The sequence below is a fragment of the Triturus cristatus genome, chromosome 10, assembly GCF_964204655.1.
Source record: "Triturus cristatus chromosome 10, aTriCri1.1, whole genome shotgun sequence".
Lineage (NCBI taxonomy): Eukaryota > Metazoa > Chordata > Amphibia > Caudata > Salamandridae > Triturus > Triturus cristatus.
Genome location: NC_140593.1, coordinates 1,023,802,406 through 1,023,827,194, shown reverse-complemented (window position 1 = coordinate 1,023,827,194; position 24,789 = coordinate 1,023,802,406). Strand labels below are relative to the sequence as shown.

At 45.8% G+C, this 24,789-nt stretch overlaps 1 protein-coding gene across 9 annotated transcripts in view; it reads left to right on the top strand.

Moving 5' to 3' along the window:
* The window catches only part of EEF2K (eukaryotic elongation factor 2 kinase), a 220,552-nt gene that overhangs the window by 53,451 nt on the left and 142,312 nt on the right, over positions 1-24,789 (top strand). For all 9 annotated transcript variants that reach the window (XM_085629051.1, XM_085629048.1, XM_085629049.1 and 6 more), the window contains 3 exons: positions 5,914-6,014; positions 11,825-11,885; positions 14,347-14,384. In XM_085629051.1, coding sequence (XP_085485177.1) covers positions 5,914-6,014; positions 11,825-11,885; positions 14,347-14,384 — 200 coding nt within the window. The remainder of the gene's footprint in view (positions 1-5,913; positions 6,015-11,824; positions 11,886-14,346; positions 14,385-24,789) is intronic.

Genomic DNA, 24,789 nt, shown 5'->3' with positions numbered 1-24,789 from the left:
CTTTCTTCTTTTGACTTGGTAGCTCTGTCTACAACCGCAGTTTGGGAGTTGTTAACTAATGCATTAACACCTTTCTTTGGCGCGCTGGGGTGAATGCCTTATTTGGGTTTGTTTCACTGCTTTGACTATGCTGGTGGAGCTTCATTGGTTTGTTGTATGTTCCCCCAAATGCAGTTTTCCCAAAATATTTATGTTGGGCAGATTTCTACCTTTAAAGTAACAAGCATTTACAATGCAATGGTCTCGGCATTGGTAAAGTTAGAGCTATTGGCATTGCTCATGACATTATTTTTGTTTATGTTTCTAAAACATTTAATGAAACGGCATTGTCATGCGCAATGCCAATAGCTCTAACTTTAACAATGCCGAGACCGTTGCATTGTAAATGCTTGTATCATAGTAGGTTTGGGCTTAAACAGCGCAGTCAGCAAAGGACAGTGCGATAAAAAATGGGAAAGCTCTCCGATGAAAGGAGGGCGAGGAGATACGAGTAAAGGCTTAGAGGCGTTGATACATTTTACGTTCCTTTGTTTAATTGACTTCATGAAATGTAGAATTACGGATAAAATCGTTCAATGATGTGGCGGAGTCAATTAAGAAGGCCATGGCCGGGGGCCCATAGCTGCAAAGTTCAGACAAGCATGTGTGCTTTTGTGTGACATTTCCGTGGTTTCAAAGCTTTTCCTTAATATCTCGTGCCGAGTTAAAATATGACTCATGAGGTCTTGGGCCATCCCACAATATCCGACACTGCGCGTATTAAGTATGTCTGTAACTTGATGGGGGAGAGGACCAGAGGTGCGGCGTCTGTGACAGGAAAGTGATGCCTCCTTTAACAAAGAAAAACAAGGAGATCAGGTGAGGGAGCAACGCCGGGACACCACCGCCTTTCTCCGAGGCAGAGCAGAAATGCCTCGGAGAAAGGGAGTGTCCTTTTCGGATTCGGGGGCGTGTTAAGTCTCAGAATGGAACGAAAAGAAGGACTGAATAAACTACTCAATCCTGACATGGGGCAACTTGAACACTCTTTCGACAGATACGGAAACCACTTATTAAGTGGGATGAAATGCCCCCGCTTGCATATTAAAAGGATATTATTACATGTGGCCTCCTACACAAGACTTTGGGGCTTGCAATATTATTATGCGCCGCTGGGGGGCATAAAATGCTGGTAAACCATGATGCGGGTTGTACCCATTAACTTTCTGTATTCCAAGTAGGTTGGAGTATCATCGTAAAGCAGGGGAGATAGTTCAGCAGGTTGGGTGCCTGTGGTGGGAGTCTACTGAATCTGTACACCACATGTTCAATACCCTCACACCTTTGTGCCTCGATTTCTATTAATACCGATAAAATGTTTTACATAGCGCTTTTTACCACATTTCGAGTCACTGTACATACCACGTGTACACAATACCACTCACTTTATTAACCCCGAAAGCTGAAAGGCTGAATCCACCGAGCCTGGCATCAAACCTGTAACATGCAGGCTTCACACACATTCCAGAGGGGAGTATAACATACATAACAGATGTCTCCCCACTTGGTGTGTTTGAAAGATTTTTTACCAGACAACTGTTCGAGTGAAACAGAAACCCTGTTTCTAGGCCTGTGTTTTCATTTAGCACAATGCATTCTGGAAGATGTAGTCAGAAAGTCTCCTCGATCGGGCTGAAACAACGTGATATTCATGGGGACATGGAGGCTCCTGGCAAGCCCAGCCGTGGGTGGTTGGGCACTGGCAACATAGTTGTGGAAGAAATACAAGACCGCAAATCACCGGAGGTGCACAAAAGCATTACGATTCTTACTGCCTTCAGGGAGGGAACATCAGGTTTCAGCTCTTCAACACTTCCAGCCCAACCCCCCTGCCCCGCCCCCTCACGGTTTGACTGGATTAGTAAGGGTTAATGGGAGACACATGTGGTCTAGAATAGATGCTGCTTGCTTGTACTGCCTGGTCTAAAACATGTAAGCTAATTTCGGTCATATTATCAAAACGTGTTTCAGTGTTTCCATAGTGCCTACATGTCGCTGAAGTGCAGCTGCAATGCCCAATGCCTTCGAACGCATCTGGAAGGTTACGCGTGGCTGATGGGAGCACAGATTCTAGGGCAAACCGCGTGGAACACAATATACATAGTAAACTCTCAAGTTAAAAACGAGAATGTTCCCGCCTCTCTATTTGTGCCTCGCATGAAGCAAGCTCATTGGGTACAAAAATATTGACGTAGGTTTTGTGTGTGAGCGTAGTAGGGAGCGGGTATACATCACAGAAGACTTCATGGTGGTAGACGCTTCGGGTGAGGGCGCCTGTGAACGGTCAGCCGCCAAGATGAGCAATCGTCATGAATCCTGGGAGAGGGATCACTCCTGGGAGAGGGATCACAACACCAGAGAGCACGGTCTGGGAGTAGCAAAGCCCATTGTAACGTGCCCACGGCCCCACGGGCGCATCTCACTGCTGGACCGAACCCCATCTCCTCAGCGTCAGCAGACTACGACACAACGTACAGTGTAGATTCCCTTAATACCCCCTTTTTAACCCCTAATTGTTAAACCTCAGGGTCGACGTCACGTGTAAAGCGAGCATCCTTAACTGAACACTTTACTCCTGTAAAATGCTTACTGCCACGCTCACGACGGCCCACCCACCCAGGCTCCCAAGTAGGCGCGATGGAGCCACCGTACGTACAACAGTTATTTGCGAATGCTCACAGACTACCTGGCAGAAAAATACACACACACGCAGCACATGGCCTGTCAGAGGATTATCTCGGTCTGTGAAACAAACATTGGCACAATAAAGTTTACCTTCTAGGTTTGGCAGAAAAATACACACAAACGCAGCACATGGCCTGTCAGAGGATTATCTCGGTCTGTGAAACAAACATTGGCACAATAAAGTTTACCTTCTAGGTTTCCTCCCCTGCTTTTTCTGGTAGCTTGTCCAGCAGCAACAAAGTGTCCATTCGCCATAAAGCCAGCTCTCTCAAGCGTCCCTCAAATCAAAAATCCCCTCCCTGCCTCCTTCACAGCGGCATGACGTCATGCGGGAAGGGGGCGGCCCTGCCCCTGACACAGTCCATACAAAGAGACCCTTTTAACTTAAAAAAAAAAAAGATAAATATATGATGACGTTTAGGGAGCAGAGTAAAGGAAGTGGTTGAGCTATTTCGCGAGGTTTTTTTTTGGTCTGGAATGCGGGCGCGGTCGACGTCACGTGTAAAGCGAGCATCCTTAACTGAACACTTTACTCCTGTAAAATGTTTACTGCCACGCTCACGACGGCCCACCCACCCAGGCTCCCAAGTAGGCGCGATGGAGCCACCGTACGTACAACAGTTATTTGCGAATGCTCACAGACTACCTGGCAGAAAAATACACACACACGCAGCACATGGCCTGTCAGAGGATTATCTCGGTCTGTGAAACAAACATTGGCACAATAAAGTTTACCTTCTAGGTTTGGCAGAAAAATACACACACACGCAGCACATGGCCTGTCAGAGGATTATCTCGGTCTGTGAAACAAACATTGGCACAATAAAGTTTACCTTCTAGGTTTCCTCCCCTGCTTTCTCTGGTAGCTTGTCCAGCAGCAACAAAGTGTCCATTCGCCATAAAGCCAGCTCTCTCAAGCGTCCCTCAAATCAAAAATCCCCTCCCTGCCTCCTTCACAGCGGCATGACGTCATGCGGGAAGGGGGCGGCCCTGCCCCTGACACAGTCCATACAAAGAGACCCTTTTAACTTAAAAAAAAAAAAAAGATAAATATATGATGACGTCACGTGTAAAGCGAGCATCCTTAACTGAACACTGTAAAGAAAGACACTGCACCCAGACAAACGGCAGCTGGCAGTAGAAATTGAGCATGCAACAAACCGGGCATCAGCAGGAAGGGCTGGCGTGTCACCAGCTGAACACACACAGACACACTGCCTCCCGTGCAGGCCTGGCTGGCACGGTGGGCTTTAAATATATCGGATTCATCAGCCCTGGTTAGAAGGCTTTCTGAGGTGGTTCAAAATGGAGGCGGTGCACTCATTTAGTCCGGCGGTTCTCGATCCCAGACAATAGCCCTGCTCGCAGCCCCGGCGCAATAGGCCCCGCACAACCCTGGAGGAAATTACTACACAATCCAAATGGTGCTTCCGATCCGAGCCCGTGGATGCAGGAGATGGAGAGCACAGGCCGCCCCGGTGCACCGCCGCCTTTCTCCGAGGCAGAGAAAAAATGCCTCGGAGAAACGCCACGTCGTTTTCGGATTCGGGGGCGTGTTTTGCTGTTGTCTCCTCCCTGAGACTTCTCGCAAAAAACACGCCCCCCGATCCGAAAAGGACGGGGCATAATCGGAGTGACTGGACCTCTTCTCCAGTGGCTGGCCAGCATTTAAGAGGCCAGCCAATGGAGAACAGGAGAGAAGAGGGGCGGGTGCAAGCCCCTCTTCTCAAAGTCACTCAAACTCATTAAATCTCGGAGCGAGACTGCGCAAGCGCAGCCTTTCGCAGCCGAGACCTAAAAAGAGCGCGGATAAGTTCAAATCGATATCGTGCTCTAGTGTGAATTGTCTATTTATTTATAGATTCTCCCCTTCAAATTTAAATGCCGGAAGTGGTTCTCGGATTCAGCTCTGGCATTACTTTTTAATGAATTCTCCTGCAAGTAAATCATCCTTTTAAACAGATTTTAGTTTTTTCCGTTTTCAAATTACTTTAAAGGTAAAATTCAGTCAAACATAGGAAAGTTCAACATGGCTCTGACCATTTTTATTCTGGTGTTGTATGTATTGTGTTCACTCATAGTGGGGGCCACTGCTTTTAAATGCCTTTAGTACTTTTTTATGTAGAACATGTTGTTTATATGCTAAGCTTACTCCCTGAAAATGGTATTACTTTGGCTTTTACGCTAATCAGAATTTCGATTAAAATGGTTATAAAGAAATCAAGCCAACACAATTCTTGTTAAGAAAACCTGGTCAATAGGCCCTCACTCCGAAGTTGCCGGTAGCTGTGGTGGTACTCCCAAGTCTCATTTACGGATTCCAGGCAGTATTTCCACTTAAGTTACCGCCACCACACGTTTTGGGCCCAGAATGGGGAGTAACATGCCGTTCTAGAATTATGGGTCCAAACAGTATGCTATTCGCAAATTTAAGGCTCGTTTTCTGACCACATTTTGCGCGTGCTTTTGGCAAGTGAAAAATGTGTAATTGTGCGGGATGGTAATTCCACAGACTACATGGAGAATTGCCACTCCGCACAACTCAGAATGAGAGCCCAAGTGGGGAAATATCATTTTGGATTTTCAGCTGTATTGCCAATGCCAGTTGGTGGTGCTGGGCACCTTTCTTTTCGATGATGCTGAAACTGTGACCCTCCCTTCGCTGCCTTTGCTCCTGTAGTTGGAGCATGCGGGTGCTGCAGCACTTCCTAACATTAGGTGCAGCTCCCATGACCTCAATATGACGTTCCCAAAACACGTCCTTAATTGGTGGGAGAAAATAAAATTTGCCTTTGTTATATATTCAGTCCCCCATAAAAAAGCCAAGTCTTTGTTTTCAGTGAGTTATGCATGTCGAACTTGGAAGAACTAACATGATTTCAGAAGAGTACTAATAGAAGGGTGTCCAACCTTATTCCACAAAGGCCAGAGCTCGTCCAAATTTCAGGGGACCACTGTCTGTATAAATGCCTGACATTAGGTTATTTGTAATTTTATTTCTTGAGGATAGTTTGAAAATCTTGCTTTGACTCCCAACCCTCTTTGGCCAATTTACTTTGACGTGGCTCTTGCCAGGTGGACTAATGTTGGACACATCTGAGGCAGCAGAACAAAACAGACGTTTTCATCTGTGAAATTAGCATTTGTATTGCTTTGGTAGCCTTCATCATAAGTTTCTGACTTCTACAGGAGACATGGAAGCTAGCCATTCAGCGGGCCAAGCACATGCCTGATCCATGGGCCCAGTTTCACATCGAGGACATTGAAACCGAGCACGCGACTCGCTACAGGTCTGTAAACTTCTGGAACCAGGCATTGGCTCTTGCTGTTTGGTTCAGGGTGGTGTGCTATGCTATGGTGTATTTCTTAAGCGCATGAACACCTCACCTTCTTGGCCTTGAACAGAGTTATCCCCACATAAAGCTAAAAAAAAAGTAAGACCGATTGTATGCAGCCCAAAATGAGAGTTTAAAAAAAAATCTCCTTTGAACAAGACCAATGAACTTTGACAACGCAGAGAGGGTGGGCATTCCATTCTAAAAGTTGTTTCACCATAAGAAGGTGGGCGTATCTTGGGGACTTCCAAAATAAATTTTCTTATAGTACAAGACGGATTGTATATCTTAAATTTACTTGTAAAACAAGATAGAGCCTGATCATAAACCACCTTGTGAATGATGGTGAGAGATTTTTTTTTTTTTTTTTTTTTGAAACCGTTTATTGCAATCTCAAGAATATACAAGTATGGGCCTACAACCTTCCGGCCGGCCGCTAGAATGGCAGGAGCATATGACATACGTTCAAAAAACACTTGGCGTTGCAGAGAAGCAAAATCAGGAGGTATCAACGTCGTGGGCCACATCGCTCTGACCCCACAATACGGTTTCATTTTATACAAACAACACGAAAAAACCACACCCGCAAGGCAACCCGCAATCGAAAGTAACAGCACGTGCTCCCCGAATGGGGGACCCCCGCCATCCACAGGAGTCTAAAGAGGGGAAGGGGAACAGATCGAGGACTGGGGGAACTCTGTGCCCGGGGCTAGGGAAAGGAGTCAACTAAGGGGACGGGGCTGGTGAGGCAGCAGGCAGCAGTGGTGGCGCGCAGATACCCCCGCGGTAGGCGTTCCAGGGGCCCCATACTTTCACCCATGCCCCAGGCTTACCCCTCGCCACATACACCACCTTTTCTCGGAACATGCACCAATCCATGTGTTCTTTCCAGGCCGGCACCGCCGGGGGCCTCTGGGATCCCCACAATTGAGCAATGTCACGCTTAGCTATCATATATCCCAGAGCCACCCATCGCGTCTGCGGAACCGAGTAGTCAGTTGGTTCCCACACATTCAGCAGGCATCTCCTCGCTTCAGGCAGCAGCGCGACATGCGTAACCACTCGCAGGACCTCATGTACACCACGCCAGAATCGCTCCACCTTCGGGCATTCCCACAAAATATGCAAAAAAGTCGCCAAAGCACCACACCCACGCTTACACAACCCATCCTCAGCATAGCCCATACGCAGAAGCCTTGGCCCCTTCATGTAAACCCGGTGGAGTACCTTAAGCTGGACGAAGCGAAGGTGAGCCGGTATGGCCACCTCCTTCGGAGAGGCCACCGCGGAAATCCAGTCCTCGTCGTCCAACTCCAGCCCATCGGCAACCCAAGCCTCGCGGAGGCCAGCCAGCAAGCCCGAGCGGTCATTAATCAATTTTTTGTAAATAAGGGAGATCGTGCTGTCCGGAACGTGGCCATCCAGCACTCTATCCTCCAGGGGGGAAGACTCCGGGATGGAGGCGACGTCTGAGAAGACGGAGCCCAGTGCGTGACGGACCTGCAGGTACCGAAAGTATTCACTGCCCTGCAGCTGAAACTCCGTCTGCAGCGTCTCGAATGTTTTAAAGCCCCCCCTCGTCCAGAGATCCCCCACTTTACTGATGCCTATCGTGTCCCACTTCTCGAAGCCCTTCGAGGTCCACAGGGAGCCCAATCGCTCAGACGCGTACAACGGTGATGCCCGGGTCAAACGGTCCTTCCACCCCATAGCTGCATTAGCCGCGTGCCATACTCGCACCATGACACGCGTAGGTCCCGTCAGGCGGGGGTCGGGCGCGCCAGAGTAGAGCGCTCGATTATAGTCGCCACCAGGCAGGAGCATCTTGTCCATTTCAAATGCCGGGTTTAAGGCGGGCCCGTAAAGGCCATGATTAATTGCAGCTAGCTGGGAGGCCCAGTAATACCGTTTAATATCCGGGAGGGCAATCCCCCCGTCGTACCATGGGAGCGTCAACTTCGCCAGGGCAATACGCAGCCTCCCGTCCCAGAACAGGCGGCGCTGTAGACTCTCCACCTCACGAAAGTAGCGCGCCGGGACTAAATCCATAGTGTTCTGGAGAGCGTACAGGAAGCGTGGCAACGACACCATCTTAAACAAGATGGTGAGAGATTTAAATTGAATTCTTTATACATGCGGAAGACAGTGGAGCTGGAATAGAATGCGGTACTATGGTCTTTCATTGTGTGTTTGGTGTCCAGTCGAGCAGCAGCATTTTGAACCCCTTACAGTTGCCTTACCTGCAACTTTCGGGGGCTATGTTGCATGCACTAGCATGATCCATCTGCAGCTGGATAAGAGTGATAAATATTTGACTGTGGAAATTCGAGAGAATGGAATGGTCATATCTGTTTTATCAATTTTTTTTTTAATGAATTTTAAATGCCAGAAGCAAGTGAAATTGACTTTACAGATCTGGGCTTCAAACGAAAACTTAGCCCTAAATTGTTTCCTAGATGTTTGACCATGTTCACCGGGGAAGGTAGTGGGCCCATAATGCTGGGCAATAAATAGTCTTGAGTACCATTTTTCAACACAGTTTTCAGTAATTAGTTCTCAGAAGGATCACATTTTAAAAGGTTAGAAGCCGTCAATTGCAAACAAAATACTATACAAATTCCTCAGGTCCTGCCTTGCCCGCACCAGCTGTCCGCAGCTAGATCAAGAGGGAGACTCCTGCCAGAGGTCAAGCTTCGGTCCAACGCGTGTTCCACAAGGCGCATTTCAGCAGGAGCCTGAGGGCCGTGATATGTGTGTGTGTGTGTGTGTGTGGATGACATTTGTTGGTTATTCTGATACGCAAATCAACTTCCCTCCGATTTCTTCATCCTCTTCTCCTGCTTCTGTCATGCCCATGTTCGCTGTCTCAGCCAACAAGTTTGCTTTTTCACTGACACCGGGCAACAAAAATACCACTCTTTCACAAAGCTTGGTTTCATAGGCATACGATCTTGTTACATTGGATCTGTTTACTTTCCTAAAGTAAAACTTTGAATAGAGGCACATTTTCTAACTTTCACTTGAAGCACATCCAGCGCCACTGCGGATCAGAGTAACTGAGAGATAATAGATTTTTTTTTTTTTGCTTCTAAAAAAGACTGTGGTTAAGCTAAAAAAAAAAAAAAGCACTGTCCATTCTAGCCACTGCAGCCTTGCTACAGAAAAACTGTCCTCCCCGCAGTGGACTGCCTGCCCACAAGCAGCCTTTCTTACTAGAAATCCATCATATCGATTTAGTGCAGTAAAATAATAAAAGTAGAACGGTTAGCTTTTTCGAAAAGGATGACTGAAGTCTGGAATTTAGAACAAAATTATAGCAGAATATTTTCAATAAGATTACAGAAAGAAAAGCTGTTAGATTTTGTGGCATGTTTACAATATAAATAATGTGAATTCGTTAAATATATTAAACGTGTATAAGTAATGAGCTATCATGACTATGAGATATAAGAAGGAAAAGGGGTAGAAAGGCGTAGAAAAACAGTCAATTAAAAACATTTTTTTTAAAAGTGTGCACACATGCATAAACGTATGTATAGCTCTTACATACACTCTCATACACGTATATGCCCGCAAGAAGTATGACCGTGTAAAAAATGCCAGTTTCACCTAAAGAATGACTGTGCCTCCCAAAATATGACAGCCCCAAAAACTTACTGACCCTGCTACAGAATGAAGTTCCGACCTACAGAAGGCTAGTTCCTAAAAATGCTATCCTCCTAAAGCAGATTGCCCCCTCAAAGAGACACACTACTTCCAAGGGAAAACTTATCCCTTTGTATAACTTTTTACCTCAAAACCCTGTAAATATAATTATTATTACGCCCTCTAAGTAGTTGCTCATTTGATGAACCTCGAAAGAAAGTTTTCTTTTACCACTTTTTTGTAATTGAACATATGGCATGCAGAGCTAGGCAGACGTCCACAGCGAGCCATCAAGTCGCTGAGCCACCCAGGAGACCCCCACTCTTGAAGAAGGACTGCCCACCCTCATGAGGCTGGGTCATCCTTCACCGGGGCAGCTGGAACACACGGTTCTTTTTAGGCCCATTAAGAGCCCTCAGAAAGTTTTCGTCAGAGGAAACGTGGTCTGGTCTGGATGGAAATGTGTCCGTACTCTATCCAGCAGCCCTCAACCCCACCGCACCCCGAGTGTAATATAAATAGAAGCAGGGTCTGTATGTCTGTAATTCCTCTGTTTCTCACCGTCCTATAGTTGTCTCACACAGGCCTAGAATAGCTCCGTCTCTCACTCGTGTGCAGCCCCCGGCCCTGGCCTCCGACCCTGGGTGCAGGCTCCCCCGAGGGCTCCCCATCGCTCACAGGAAGGCGAGCTTTTGGCACGTGGGAGCTGGAAATGGACGCGCTGCATTGTCCGTCCTGTAGTGAGCGGTTGCCGTACCGCTGTCAATCAGTCAGTAGATTTGTAGAGCGCTCCTTGTCACTCGTGAGGATATCCAGGCGCTAGGATACCAGTGTTACTTCGCCAGGGTTAGGAGTAACAGGGAGCTGCAAGGTTAGTTAGGCAGTGGCGCTGCATGTCGCCCTCTGGTCCTTATGAAAGTACAGCACAAGCTCCCCTCGTACCTTTAGCTTTTATGAAGCCCCTTGTGAATTCAGGGCTGTGCAGGTGTAGCCAAAGTACCAGCAGCCCTTGTCTCAGGAAGCCTCCCCATCCCACCAGCAGGGCCCCAGAGTGCAAAGAACTGTTCGGAATAAAGCCTGACCATTTGAAATTTAGGAACGGTTTGGATAAACTGGATTTTTTTACCCGAATTTCCGTTAAAAGAAAATCAAATTACTTTAAAAAAATAAATAAAAACAACTGTTCAAGTTCTTATGAATTTAAAATATGGGGGACATGGTAAAAAAGGGACGCCATTTTCAGTGGCAAATAATAAAGAAATCCTTAAAACCTTTGCAGCTTGTCTGTGACAGAGACTTAATGAACGATGTATTTCTTCGATAGAGGCTAAATAGTGATGAGCGTGCAGTAGATTTGTAAGGTCTACTGGTGGCAGATATTGACTGTGTGATCCTGCTACGGATACCGTTGTTTCTTTGCACCCCAAAATACTAGAAATGCATGAAATATATGAGCACTACTATAAAGATGGGTTCTTCTTAAACATTTAGTCCTCCATTATGAGTTCCCAGGATGAGGTGTTGGTATACCGGAAGGCCAGCACCCCTTATTCCAACTGGCACACGTGCCATAAATTCAGGGATTGCAAAGTATTTCTTTCAGAGTGGGGAGTAGTATGCATGCCTGGGAATACCGGGTCCATTTCAGCATGTTTTTACCCATTCTTGCAGGAAATAGCTGTTCCAAACCAACCCCTGCTTTCTACCTGCTTGGAACAAACAGATGGTAAATGTGCTCACGGGTTATTTTCAGGGCCTTGGTGCTTGGGGGTGCATTGGGGGGAAGCCTGTCTGAGGGAAGAGCTGGAGGAAACGTTTGATGCTCCCCCTTGGTGCAGCACGAGGGTGGACGTGGGCCATGGTGGCACCCAACAACGCTCGAGGTCTTGCGTCTCCAGTTCCAGAATTTCCAAGTCTTCTGCATTCTGATACGGTAATCCTGGGCCTGGAAACACCAGGTTTCATAGAATGGCAAGAGTGGTATCCTTTAAGGATACCGCTCCAGCCACGTATAATGCGGACCTTACTGTCGCTGAAAACTGCTATGATGTCTCGATGGCCATGCAAGTGGCACTGTTCCTTCTATGGTTGAATGACAAGAATCCATTTTAACGTTGTAGGTACAATGCCGTCAGTGGGCAGTGGGTCGAAGACCAAGTTCTTATCAAGATGGCAGCTCAGGTAAGCATGAAGACTTGTAAATTCTTTAATATAATTTCTGCGAGCTGACACAAGGCTTTGAGGATGCCGCAACGCGGAGGTGGCCAGAGGGGATCCACAGTGCCTGAAGCCATGCCAAATATTTGGTATAACCAAAGGCAGTGTAAAGAATTTCCTTTTTGAGTTAGTTTGTCAATTGACCCCATGTAGATATCCTGAACATTTCACAAGGCTCCGGCCCTCAGCTTTCCTAATAAAATAAATAAATAAAAAAAAATATATATATATATATATATATATATATATATATATATATATATATATATATATATATATATATATGTGTGTGTATATATATATATATATATATATATGTATATATATATATGTGTATATATATATATGTGTGTGTGTGTGTATATATATATATCTACCACCAGGGCCGAATTTAGTACTGGTGGCGCCCTGTGCGACAAGTTTGGTGGCGCCCCCCCAATGACCACATCTACCACGGATTCCCTCACTACCACCATTTAACAGTGCCTCTCAAGTCTTTATAACCACTCTCTCTCAGTCTGATTTAGATTTATAGCGCCACTCATACCGTTGTAGGGTGCCAGAGCACTTTAAATCACACACACATTGGCACAGAGACAATCATACATGTGTAAATCAGTGTATGGGAAATGTTACATAAGACAGAGGACTACAAGGTGTAGGAGTCACATGTCATCTATACTGGTAGGCTGTATAGTTTAAGAGTCCTTGGTTTGGACAAGCAAAAATTCAGAATTAAAAACATATCATTATTATTAGGGGTTTTCTTTAATAATAAAGATTGATTTCTTCTACCCAAATGAACCCTTTTTGCCAGTTTAGGATAACGAAAGACTGGTAAAAAAGACATAAAGCACTAATACATATCTTGCAGTTTGCATGCAGCTCTTTGATGACAGTTAGTAGCTCACTATGCTACATTAAGATTTTAACCTATAAACTGCAAGTAACAAAGGATCCCTGGGGCACAAGTGGTAACCCACTAACCTGTTTACATTATATGCACTTGTGATCTGCACGGTACACATTCTGTGCAATAGGCATATTAACCCACTGCACTACCATACTATGATTTAAAACTTCCTCTAGACAAACCTACGATCGCTCTCCAGCAGGAACATTAATCACTGGAGTGATCTTGAGGTGTTTATTGATGCCTGAAAATGACTGGAAGCAAGGAACGCTGCAGCAGGTGCTTTTGAAAGGAAAATATACTTGCAAACAGGTGCCCCCACCCCAAGTCAGTGCCCGGTGCGGTTGCACCGATCGCACCGTCCTGGAGTCGGCCCTGGCTACCACACCGCAGGTGTTGAATTGCAGGATGGTTGCTATGCCTTACATAGGGAGGTGTCAGAATGCTTAAAAGGTTTAAATGAAAAAAAAACCAATGCTGATTTTGAAAGCTAGCAGGTCAAGTGATAGACTTCATCTTTGTAGGATAGATTTCTATAGGAGCCACGAGCCGGGAATCCTTGGCCAGGATACGCTCCTTGTGTGGAGCTCTGCTTCAGAGATGGAACCTGCTCTGCAGAAGAGACGTGAGATGCTTAGAGTGGTTGTTTCCATCCATAGTAGTTCGATAAGTGTCTCGATAAGTCATTTCTCGGCCTGTGCAGAGCTTGCCCCACCTTTTATCCTGGGAGATCACAATGAGCAGGCGGAGGAGACTGCAAAGAAATGAGACAGGGCGATCCCACTCGAACCCCTCCCTCACTGTTGCACCCCAGGATAGAAGTCCATGCCAAGCAGCGTTGTCTGCCAGAAAGTACAAGTACATGATGTCTTTTAGGATTCCTGGAATCATTGCACTTTATATTTATGGCTGCCTTGACCTGATTGAACATTTACTTAAGTTCTAACTCTCCTAGGATGTATGTGTCTTTAAGAGGGGACAGGTGGCATGGAGGCTTAGTTAATGGGATATAACCTCAAGTTACCAGACTCTGGCAAAACATATTTCTGCTTGGCATGTGCTCTGGAGGTCACAGGGTCCTGACTTTGTCCCAGTGGGGACTTGTAGCTTCTTACAGGCTGTTTTGTAAAAGGGGAAGCCCCCGATGGGCTTGACAAAAGCAGCCTTTTCATGAGCACAGACAGTGCATGGCAGAAAGTGGGGAGCTGGGACACCACAGCCATGGCTTTTTCAAATCAGTGCAATGCCATGATGACGTTTCATTTAGGAAGAACCAGTAAGGAAACATCGTAAGATTTATCTTTAAAAAAAATCATGAAGGCATGTCTCACCTGTAGCCCCTGCAAGCTTGCAGGAAATCACTGGGGTCAATGAGAGAGAACACATCCTGCCAAAGTCTTATAACATACATTTCATATTTCTCTGTTTGGCATTCAGTCATTTTCATTTAAGGTGCAAGCAGAATCTCTGACAGGCAGCTTTAATGTGCCTTCTGTTTTTTTTATCTTCCAGCCTTTTGGCCGTGGCGCAATGAGGGAGTGCTTCAGAACGTAAGTGACTCGCGTTGTGGGCCCCTCCACCTGCATGTGTAGTTGTTGCGAAGGAAGAGAACTGTGCAGGCCCACGCCTGGTGGATGGTGGGATACTTTGGAGGTTGATGTTGTTGTTGTTTGATGTCCATGGATGATGTTTCAGGGTCAGGCCTTATGACTGAGCTGATGCACCGACAGACTGCGTGTTCCTCACCTCAGATGGTCCATTGTTTCCAAGGGAGGGCATTCATCTTGGTCTCAGCCAGGCCCTGGTTTGTACAGACATGCAGGATTTCTCTGTCTAATTTATTGCAGCACCAGTGGGACGGTGGCAAGATTTGCAAGGGAACTCCCTCCTCTGGTCAATGTTCTGCTGCCAACAGATAAGAATGCCATGACCACAGATTCCCATTAGTAAAGGGTTTATATGGTTAGTCTTATGATGCCCTTGTGCCAATAGCAAGCATCCAGGGGGAACTCTCCCTGCAGCTGTAGGCCACGTGCCAACAGGGACCTGAGCCACTTACAACCCTCTGGTGCAGCCACAGAGCACCCACTGGAATCTAGTCCACATGGGGGTGAAGTCAGACTGCTGCCGGCTGTGATCACACAAGGACACCACATTCGAACGTCATACTCTTTTCACCCTTGTTACTAGGCAGGTCACCAGTGCTGCGGTTTATATAGTCCTAGTGCCCGATCGCAGTGTGCCAGTCGCCTTACCCTCTGGCCCCAGGTTCCTTCTTATAACCGAGCAAACTTCTACAAACCACTTTACACACATCTCAGATAGCCCTTTCCAGTAGGGCAGACTAGAACCTGTACCTTACCTACTGTGTCCAGACATCCTGCTCCACACAGTGAAACAGGAGCAAGTGCCCTGTACCCCCTGAGATCTAGTGACTATGCATGAACCATGCTTCCTTGAGAACGTCGACAGTGTCTGGACCAGTGGTCTTCAAACTTATTATTGCTGCACCTCTACAGTGAAAAAACAATCTTGGGGCCCCTCGACAAATTTTTCACAATTTTTCTATTAAATCAGCAAAGTTTAAATATGTCTAGACTTATTTAAACATTGCAGTTTAGTTATGTAACTTTTTTAAAAATGCAATCAAATAAATGATGCCAAACCTACTATTCTGATCAAAGTGTCAAAGTATCCACAGTGTGATTATTGGGGGTGGGGGAGGAGGTTTTGAAGAGTATTTGGGGTCTCTTCCCCTTTGACACATACTCCCAGCTTGGATATAAATGACAAAACTCGTTAGTGATTGCCCATTAGAGAGCGACCTACTACGGCTTGTTTTTTCCGGCTTAAAACAAAGCCCTGTTATCAGCATAATGCTTCTTTTTGCCAGAGCCTAGCGTTCCCCCTGGGATCATTTGAGGCCCCCCCAGTTTGAAGACCCCTGGTCTAGACATTGCTTGCCCACCTCCAGTTTGAAGACCTCTGGTTTAGAAATTCCTTGCACATCCCCTAGTTTGAAGACCCCTGGTCTAGACATTCCTTGCCCGCCCCCCAGTTTGAAGACCCCTGGTCTAGACATTCCTTGCCCGCCCCCCAGTTTGAAGACCCTGGTCTAGACATTCCTTGCCCGCCCCTCAGTTTGAAGACCCCTGGTCTAGACATTCCTTGCCCGCCTCCAGTTTGAAGACCCCTGGTATAGACATTCCTTGCCCCCCCCCTAGTTTGAAGACCCCTGTGTAGACATTTCTTGCCCGCCCCCCAGTTTGAAGATCCCTGGTTTAGATATTCCTTGCCGCCTCCAGTTTGAAGACCCCTGGTATAGACATTCCTTGCCCGCCCCCCAGTTTGACGACCCCTAGTCTAAACATTCCTTGCCCGCCTCCAGTTTGGAGAACCCTGGTCTAGATATTCCTTGCTACTATCCCTCCTCCTTACCCTAGTGCCTCAGTAACCAGGCCACCTTAAGAAGTAACAATGTCTATATTTTTCTCTGGCAGTGCCCTCTGCGTCACTGTTGTTGTTACTACCCTGGTGCGCGTTCTTCTCCGGGGGTTGTTTCCTGGGCTACTGTTGTGATACATTTAACAAGGAAAGCTAATCATTAATGCTGCGGGGCACGGTTTGTTTGCACACGTGTGTACATATCTTTTTTTCCCACAGAGCCAGGAGGGCGTTTTTTTTCAAGCTGTTTTTTGCTTGTTAATGCACAGTGGCTCTTAAAGAAATTGCTTCCTGTAAAATTATTCTGAGCACCATATTTAATTTAGGCACCATTTGCGAAAATTGTGGTGATTTTCCATGTTTTGTGTGGGTTTCCTTGTCGTCGGGTGTTTTATCTGTGCACATTCTCTCCTTGCAGGATTCCTCCTGATTCTCTTTTTTGTGATATCTGCAGACCGCAGGGGCCTGTTCTTGCTTGTACAGCCTTACAGGCTTGAACCCACAATTATTCATTCAGATCAGAATGAAAGTGAACAAAGAAAGGCTGTAATTTACAGCACCCAGCTACCAGATGTTTATGAAAACCACAGAGTAAAATTAGAAAACATCCACCAGTGTTCAGTCCAACATCATCCCACCTGTGGCTTGTTAACAAAAAATAAGATTTGGAGAGCGCGCAATTTAAAATCGCGGGTTACTGCTCTAGCTAGAATGCTAAAAGGCATCCACTGCAACTGGAAACTTGAGTTAGTTGTAACTTATCTGCTCAGTTGCTTGCTATTCGTATACTTTGATGATTCATGCTTTATTTTCTCATCCTATGTTAGCACAATGCTTGCATTGCGTGCTGCACACATATTACGCACTCGCGCATACATTGTGGCTTTGTGATTACATGCCCTGTATACAAACATACATTGCAACATCTTGGAGATGCAAGTCACACACATGAGAAAGGGAATTGGCCTCTGCAAGTCTGCAAGAGGTCACGGTGCAAGTTTTGCAACTGATCCCGGACTGTGTGGTCGAATTCACATTAATAGTGACGTAAAACCGCACTGCCCCAGTGACTTCTTTTTTCGCTAGATTTTAGATAATTGTATGTATTTTTATTTGACTAGTGACCATACTATTAGCTGTAATTCCACAACGCGTGATTTGAGCTGGAGCCGGTGGCAAGGTTTCCTTGGCGCCATCGGAATATGGGAAGAGCAGTTTATGGATTGATGGCTTTCTTGAATAAGAGTGCTCACTGCCACAGGTTGCTAGCTTAACTTTAGTCTGCTTTTTAGTTAGTGGTACTCTACCTTTGGAATCCATGTTGGTGCACTTTATAGCTATAGGGAGCAAGATTTCTTTATAATAATCACCTTACACAAAAACGGTAAAACAGGGTAGGAAACAGGGCTGAAAGAAATAACTTTGTTTTGTAGACATGGTGCTTAATATAATGATAAACTTAATTTTAATGTATAGCCCTAGAGCACCATGAACAAGCATTACTATTACCAAAACGTAATGCTCTTCAATGTATTGTCCTTGAAAGGGGCTGGATCTCAGTGCAACAATTCTTTGAACCATCATTGGACATCCTTGGAGTGGCAAGGGATAGCGTGAAAGGCTTCGGGGTACAAGGGCGCAGGCCGTGGCCATGCATCGAACGCCTGTCAGCCATCAGTACCTTATATTCAGGAAATATTGTCACTTGTCTTTTCTCAGCGTGTTGTGCATGCATGGCTCCTAATCCGTAAGCGCCTTGAAGTATTTCCATTTGTATAGCTGTGCATGTATACTTACCCAGTTCATTCATTCACTCATTCCACTGATCCCTCTTAACGACCACATTGGGTGCCAGTGTGCTGCAGTTAAAGCCACAGAACAATCTCAATCTCGCCTCTTAACCTTCCTCACATTCGTATTAAATAAACCCTGTTTAGGTCTCGCCTGCGAACGCAGCACGGAGCGCTGCTTTCGGCGAGATCTATTGTTGCTGACTTGCCTCGGAAGGGGGACAGAAGATGTGCACGCGCAGGCTTTTGGCGGATTTGAGTTGGTGTACGCGCCTACAGCCACGCGGCGTGCACATCTCCTGTCCCCCTTCCCTCGCAAGCCAGCATGCAGTTTCGCTTTCGTCCTCACCAGCCTCCTGTAATTCACGCACATACAGACAGACACGCGACGTGCACATCTTGTGTTCCACTTCCAAGGCAAGTCAGCAATTTTGTGCCATCATACTCACTGTTGCCACTGATCCTTTGAACATTTGCGCTGCAGATCTGGACGATGCTGTTAAAATCCCGGGACGGGGAGCGCTGCGGGCCCAAGTGCCTGTACATGGTGGCGGTAGTGCGTCTGCTTTTTCTCGCTGCTGTGAAGGCTTCCCAAGTGCTACCTCCTTCGATCCAATACGGCGATCTGACGTGCGCCGGTACTGCTCCCAAGCCCTCTCCACTGCTCCGGACTGCACCCTAGCGTTAGGTCCGCTATAGTCGGGTCTCTGAACCTGCCCCAGCTATCAGCTGCGTACCCAAACACCCATACCACGCATGCGCCACACGCTGAGCAAGGCACGCTGAGCAAGGCACGCCTTACGGCGGGCGCACTCGATCCTTACGAGCTACGTCATAAGGGCTTGTTGTCTGCAGTGAGGGAATGCATCGCAGCCCACTGAATCGCCACGCAGCTATTCGCGCCTTTGGTCTGAGGATACGCCAGCGGTTCTGAAACTGACATTTTCCTCCTACAAGCCACCCGGGTAGATGTACTTTGGCCTGGGAGCCCCGCTCTTGCTTTATAATCATGGCGCCTGGTGCGTGTAAATTTAAGCCGCATGGAAGCTGCACTTAGTGTTGTAGCACGGTGCCCACTTAATCTAATATACAGGGCACCGCGCGCGCTATATGTTCGACCATGGCATCGCTTATTTAATGTTCCTTTGTCCTGTCACTGCTCGTCTTGCCATCCGCTTCTGTTGCTTTAATGCAGGTACTACTTCTCCTTGTTTCCGTTGCCGTGCTTCATTTTCTTAGCTGTGTGCGGCATGTCTGCTTCATGGTGTTTGCGTTTGATTTTATTTTCCCATAGTGGCGATGCCCTCCCCTCTCGTACTCCGTCCCCGCCTCTGCAGCACACACTATGCTGCGTCTCCTCTGGTTGCATTCAGTGCTCCTGCAACTGCCCCAGCCCCGCCTTCACCACTTTCACTCTCGCAGGGGAAAAGGTGTGTGTTTATTTAAATAGGGCTTCTGTTTTCAGCGGTCAAGGATCGGCTGAAAACAAAAGCACTTTTAGCTTGTGTTTTCAGCCGATCCTCGCCCCTACTCTTGCCCCTCTCTCCCAGTTTACTTTGTTTTAAGAAACCAGGCCGATCATAGTCTTTACTTTACTCCTGCGCTATGTGGTAATTACAGAAAAAGTGGCAAAAGCATTCTGTTTCTATTTCAGCTGCAGTGCTTTTACAACCCAGAACAGGGTCGTTAGAACCCCATTGCTGACGGTACCTAAAAGTTTTTTACCTTCAGTTCCTTGTTCTCCTTGAAAATACAACTCCACACAAATATCGATAGCCGTTTCGATTATTTTTTTTTGTAAAAGTCGCATTTAATCAATGATGGAGAAAGAGCTTATTTTCTGCACCGTCTGTTTTATACCTTTAAAATTTAAACATGGTGTAAAAACGAAAATAATAAACCTTAATTCCTATACCGTCCTTATCTCCGTTTAAACATACCAACCCTCACCCTCTGGCCTTACAGACCACACTCTTAGACTTCATGTAGACCTGAGTGACTTTTTTAAAAAAATCATTGGGAAGCAGAAGCGGGTCAATAAGCAAGTCTGCAAACATCTGCTTTTCAGATTTTGATTGGCATGGATAGAAAAAAGGGCACTGTTTATAGCTGCCAGCTTGATTACTCTCTCAGCGTCAATGTCATCCATGCTTTTCTCGTGCTTGTCCATTTGTTCTGTGTTTATGTCAGATCCCTCTTTACTCAATTGATCTTGAATTTGAAGAGCTGTGTTTGTTTGTGTGTTGATATCCTTCTGCATAATCTTAAAGGCTGAGCTGCCAGTGGAAACACAACACAATCACAACACTCATGTACCTGGACTACCTCTCCTTTCCCTGGGTGATCCGTCTGAGTGGTGCTGAGACAAACCATTTCTGCTCGTCCAGACAGCAGCACCTCCTTCTCTGATCTATTTTGTCTAGCTGCAGACACTGAGAAAGCACCAAAAACAACAAACAACCTTAACAACATTTACCAAAACTGTTCACCTCCTTGTGTCACCAATTTGTCCCCCAAATATATGCTCTTTAGTTGGGATGCCACATATTTGTTTTTTTTGGTCAAAAGATTAGTGCGATGGCTGGCTGCATTTTGAGCCCTCTGCAGTTTTTGGACCTGTTATATGGCAAGATTGCAAATGACGCTGGACGTAATCAAAGCAGGAGCTAACTAGTGCTCCTGAAACTACTGCATCCTTCACTTAGGAAATGTAGGGTTAGGGCTCTTTTGTGCAGATTCAGTGGGCTTTTTTTAAGTGCGTATCTGATATATTTACCCTGCACACATCCACTTAATTCCAAAACACATAATTACACTCCACAAAAAAATTCATCTTCAGAACATGCCACATAATACCACTACAAATCATGCCACATAATTCCACAATTCAATGTCACACAATTCTGCATAACACAACATAACCCTCCACATAATAGCACTCAGTGCCACATTTTCACGCTACACATAATTACACTCTACTCAATACAACATAAATACACCCCACATAAATGCACTCTATGCCACATACAAGCAATCCACATAAATGCAGTCCACACCATAACACATAATTTCAATAAGCATATTTTCGCTCAATGCCACACAGTTCCACACCATACAATTCAAATCCACACACTTCCAATACACACCACATAATTACACACCAAACCACATATTTCAAATACACAGCACAATTCCAATACACACCACATACCTCCAATACACACCACAGATATACACATCATACCACAACTAACAATTCCAATACAACTCACATAATTCCACTCCACACCACTTACATTCACTACACTCCAAACCAAAACACATAGGTAAAAGACATTATCATTACAATGCCAATAGCTCTAACTCTTACAAATGCGAGACCTATTGCATTGCAAATGCTTGTTTTATTTACCTTTCATTTCCCTGGACATGGCGCTGTAGCTTTGAATTTACGCCCTTTTAGATCCTTAAAACATAAAGATTTTCTTGCACCAATCTACAAGTTGCTCTCACACTCGTGTTCCACACCATTTTGGTTTCCGTTGACTTTTTCCCTTGGTTTTGATTTTAGAATAGAGGCTGAGCTCGAGGTTTCAATGCCAGTACAGGAGACGGGTCCAGAAAGTGCCTGGTGAAAAGAATCATGTGAAAGTTACTAGAAGTAAAGCAAACGGGTTGTGAAGGGAGAGGCGAATAACCCTGTAAGGACAATGAGTGGACTTCTGGAATTTAATGCAGGTCATTTGCTCCCTTCGAGGTATCCTTTCAGCTTCAATGCCTTTCTGATACGTGCACTGGCATTAAAAATGACCCTGCAAGCACAAAATGTACCGTACGGCGTTTTCAGCATCCTCTGAGCTGTGGGACATGGGCATGAAGAGAAGCTTTGTGCGGTATAAATTCACCGTGCACACGGGGCTTGCAGCCAGGCATGAACATGCCTGGTGGAAATGTACCAGTGTTTTTACCGGGCCCAGTAGCAGCAGCTGGTATTTTGATAATTGAGAAATATGTGTTGGTAGTAGGGGTTAAAAAAAGAGCAATTTTAATCGTCAAATAAAAGTGCCACCATATACCAATAGACCCCATTTGACCCAAATAACAATTGTCGCGATCCAGTTGGAATTATCTTCTTAGCCGATCAGTATATATGTAAAACGAGTAGAAACCATTTATAACTGGACAACTGGAATTTCAAGCTATAGGCCCAAATGCAGCAAGAAAATGCAGCAACTTTTTATGAATCAATACAAAGAGGAGGTGGTAGGTGAGTGAACATTTAATTAAGCATAGTAAACACAGAGCAGATCTGTGACCCGCTTTTAGACTCTGGATCCGTGGTTTTTGCGTGGCCATTTTACACTTCTGTCTCACATTTAGATAGCAGTGTATACTTTGTCAGTGATTGCACTTTTTTTTGCATTTTAAAACAAGCATTCACAATTCTTTTAATTCTGTTCTTACCGCTGCATTGGGCAGTGCTCGATGCTGCCTGGAAGCCTGGTTTATTCTTGGAATATATTAGTAGCGCACGCAGCCAGAATCTGGAGCATGCCACACCCGCTGCCTTCGTATGCTTACTTAGGCCATGGTAGGCCTGAATAGTGACTCAGTACCTGTGCATCTATGTTAGAGCGCCCCAGATTGTGGACCGGAGTATGAGACGTGTAGGCAGGTACTCTTTGTACCATGTCAGATCCATGCTTTTTTCAGGTATCCTTACTTCTTCCACAGTTGCAGAAAGTTTGCTTGCAGCATCCTTGGCTTAATGTCGCAACCCCTGAATTGTGACCTACAACCCCCGAACTGTGACCCACAACCCCCCTCTACTTCAAGCACCATGCACAGTGAGCTTAGAACTAGAAATGACCATCAAACGATTACCACAGGAGGACTCTCAGACTAATGAGTCATCATCAAGCACTCTTTGGAGGTGTGAGTTGTTGAGCAAGGATTAGGCAAATAGATCAGTTGAATAGACCAGCGTTCTTTGTTCTCACTGGATGCCACCTTTAAAGCTTGCACTGTGGAATATCGTTTTGCAAGCACCAAGTCAAATGCTTTATTTCTTTGCCTATGAAGGAAAGTTGTATTCCAGTTCCCAGTCATTGCTTTACTATAGTTCCAGGGTTCTCCAAAGTCAGTCCTGGAGGGCCGGATCCATGCCAGATTTTTAGCATATCCCCCATTAGATAAATGTAGTTATCTTAAAAATCTGGCATGGATCTGGCCCTCCAGGACTGATGATAGACATTGGGAACTGTGTGATTATCATTTTAACTAGAGATATACTCAAAGGCTCATATTGTGCTAACCAGTCCAAATGTAAAAAGCAGAAGAACCACGCTCCTATTGCCAAGACCAAGCTTAGTACCTTCATAGGTTGGGATTCATCAGCAAGCTTCACTTATCTCATCAAGATAAAGTCAGTGGCAGAGTACACCTCTTGTAAATGTTGTGCACCATTAAATATGGATTTAGCATGAGGATGTGGCTACGTGGTCAGAGGAAAACGTCCATCACCACAGCACACCAAGCCTGCAGACTTTGACCTTGGTAGCTCAAGGCCTCTTCTGGTTGCAGATTATTGCAATAGTATGAATGATCTGGTGGTGTAAGATGCAGAGTAAAACATACACGTTTTAGTAGCACAGTGAGAGAAGCACTTATCACCATCTGTTTATAGACGACCTTTGGCAGCAAACAGCAGAACATGCGCTGCGGTTGGGTGAATCTTTGGATCTTGAAAGTGAGATAAGAAACATTAGGCTCCATGGTGTCGCCTAATGTCTGGTGACCGTGAAGTGATCCCGTAATTCACCTGAAGCCAATTTAGTAACTTAAGTCCTACTAAGCTGAGGGTTTCTCCAAAATTCTATAATGCGAGGTGTGACATTCTGGCAGATCCACTTGAGTGTGATTGTTTAACCTAAGAGTCGTCGAGTGAGAAAAGTAGTCTTAATAATCCAGGCAAGATATTGGAGGCATTGACTACCAGAGGTCTGCCAGTTTTAGAAATGGGTGGATTGCAGGTTTCGCTCAACTGAGGTAAAGCAGTTCTCGGCAGCTGGTACAGCGAGGGAATCAACATAAGTGTTAACACCCAGGACAAAAGCCTGATCTTTTAATCTTGCCTTTAAGTACTGTCAGATTAAATAATGAACAAAGGTAATGAGTTGGGCAGATACATTTTTAAAACATTGCATGTTAAGAGGGAACCCTAAGGCAGCCGCAGCCCGCACAGGTGAAGGTGTGGGGCAGTGTGGCCAGGTTGGAGGGGTGGGGGGAGGTTGAGAAATTAAATAATTAACTTCCCCTCATCGTCTGTCGAAATCACTCCCCACCCGGCCCCACTACCCTACCGCTCTTACCTACACGGGCCACGTCTGCCCTATGGTACTGTGCAAGTGAGGGCAGAAAAAAACACTCTGAAAGTTGAAAAAGAATAATAGAAACCAGTTCACAACACTTTTGGACACCAAGGCCTTGGACACCAAGACCTTTTAATCTGCCGAACAGAGTCTGGGGATCAACCGTACAGAAGGCTATGAGGATCTGCATAACCCCTTGGCCTGGATACCACCATGTGAGAGCAGGCTAATGACCCCAAACTTTACTTCGGGCGGTATACCCAATACTTAATTGGTAACAATAAAACACAAACAACCTCTGCTATTATTACTACTGGAATTATTAGGGGCATGCGTCCAGTGCTTATACC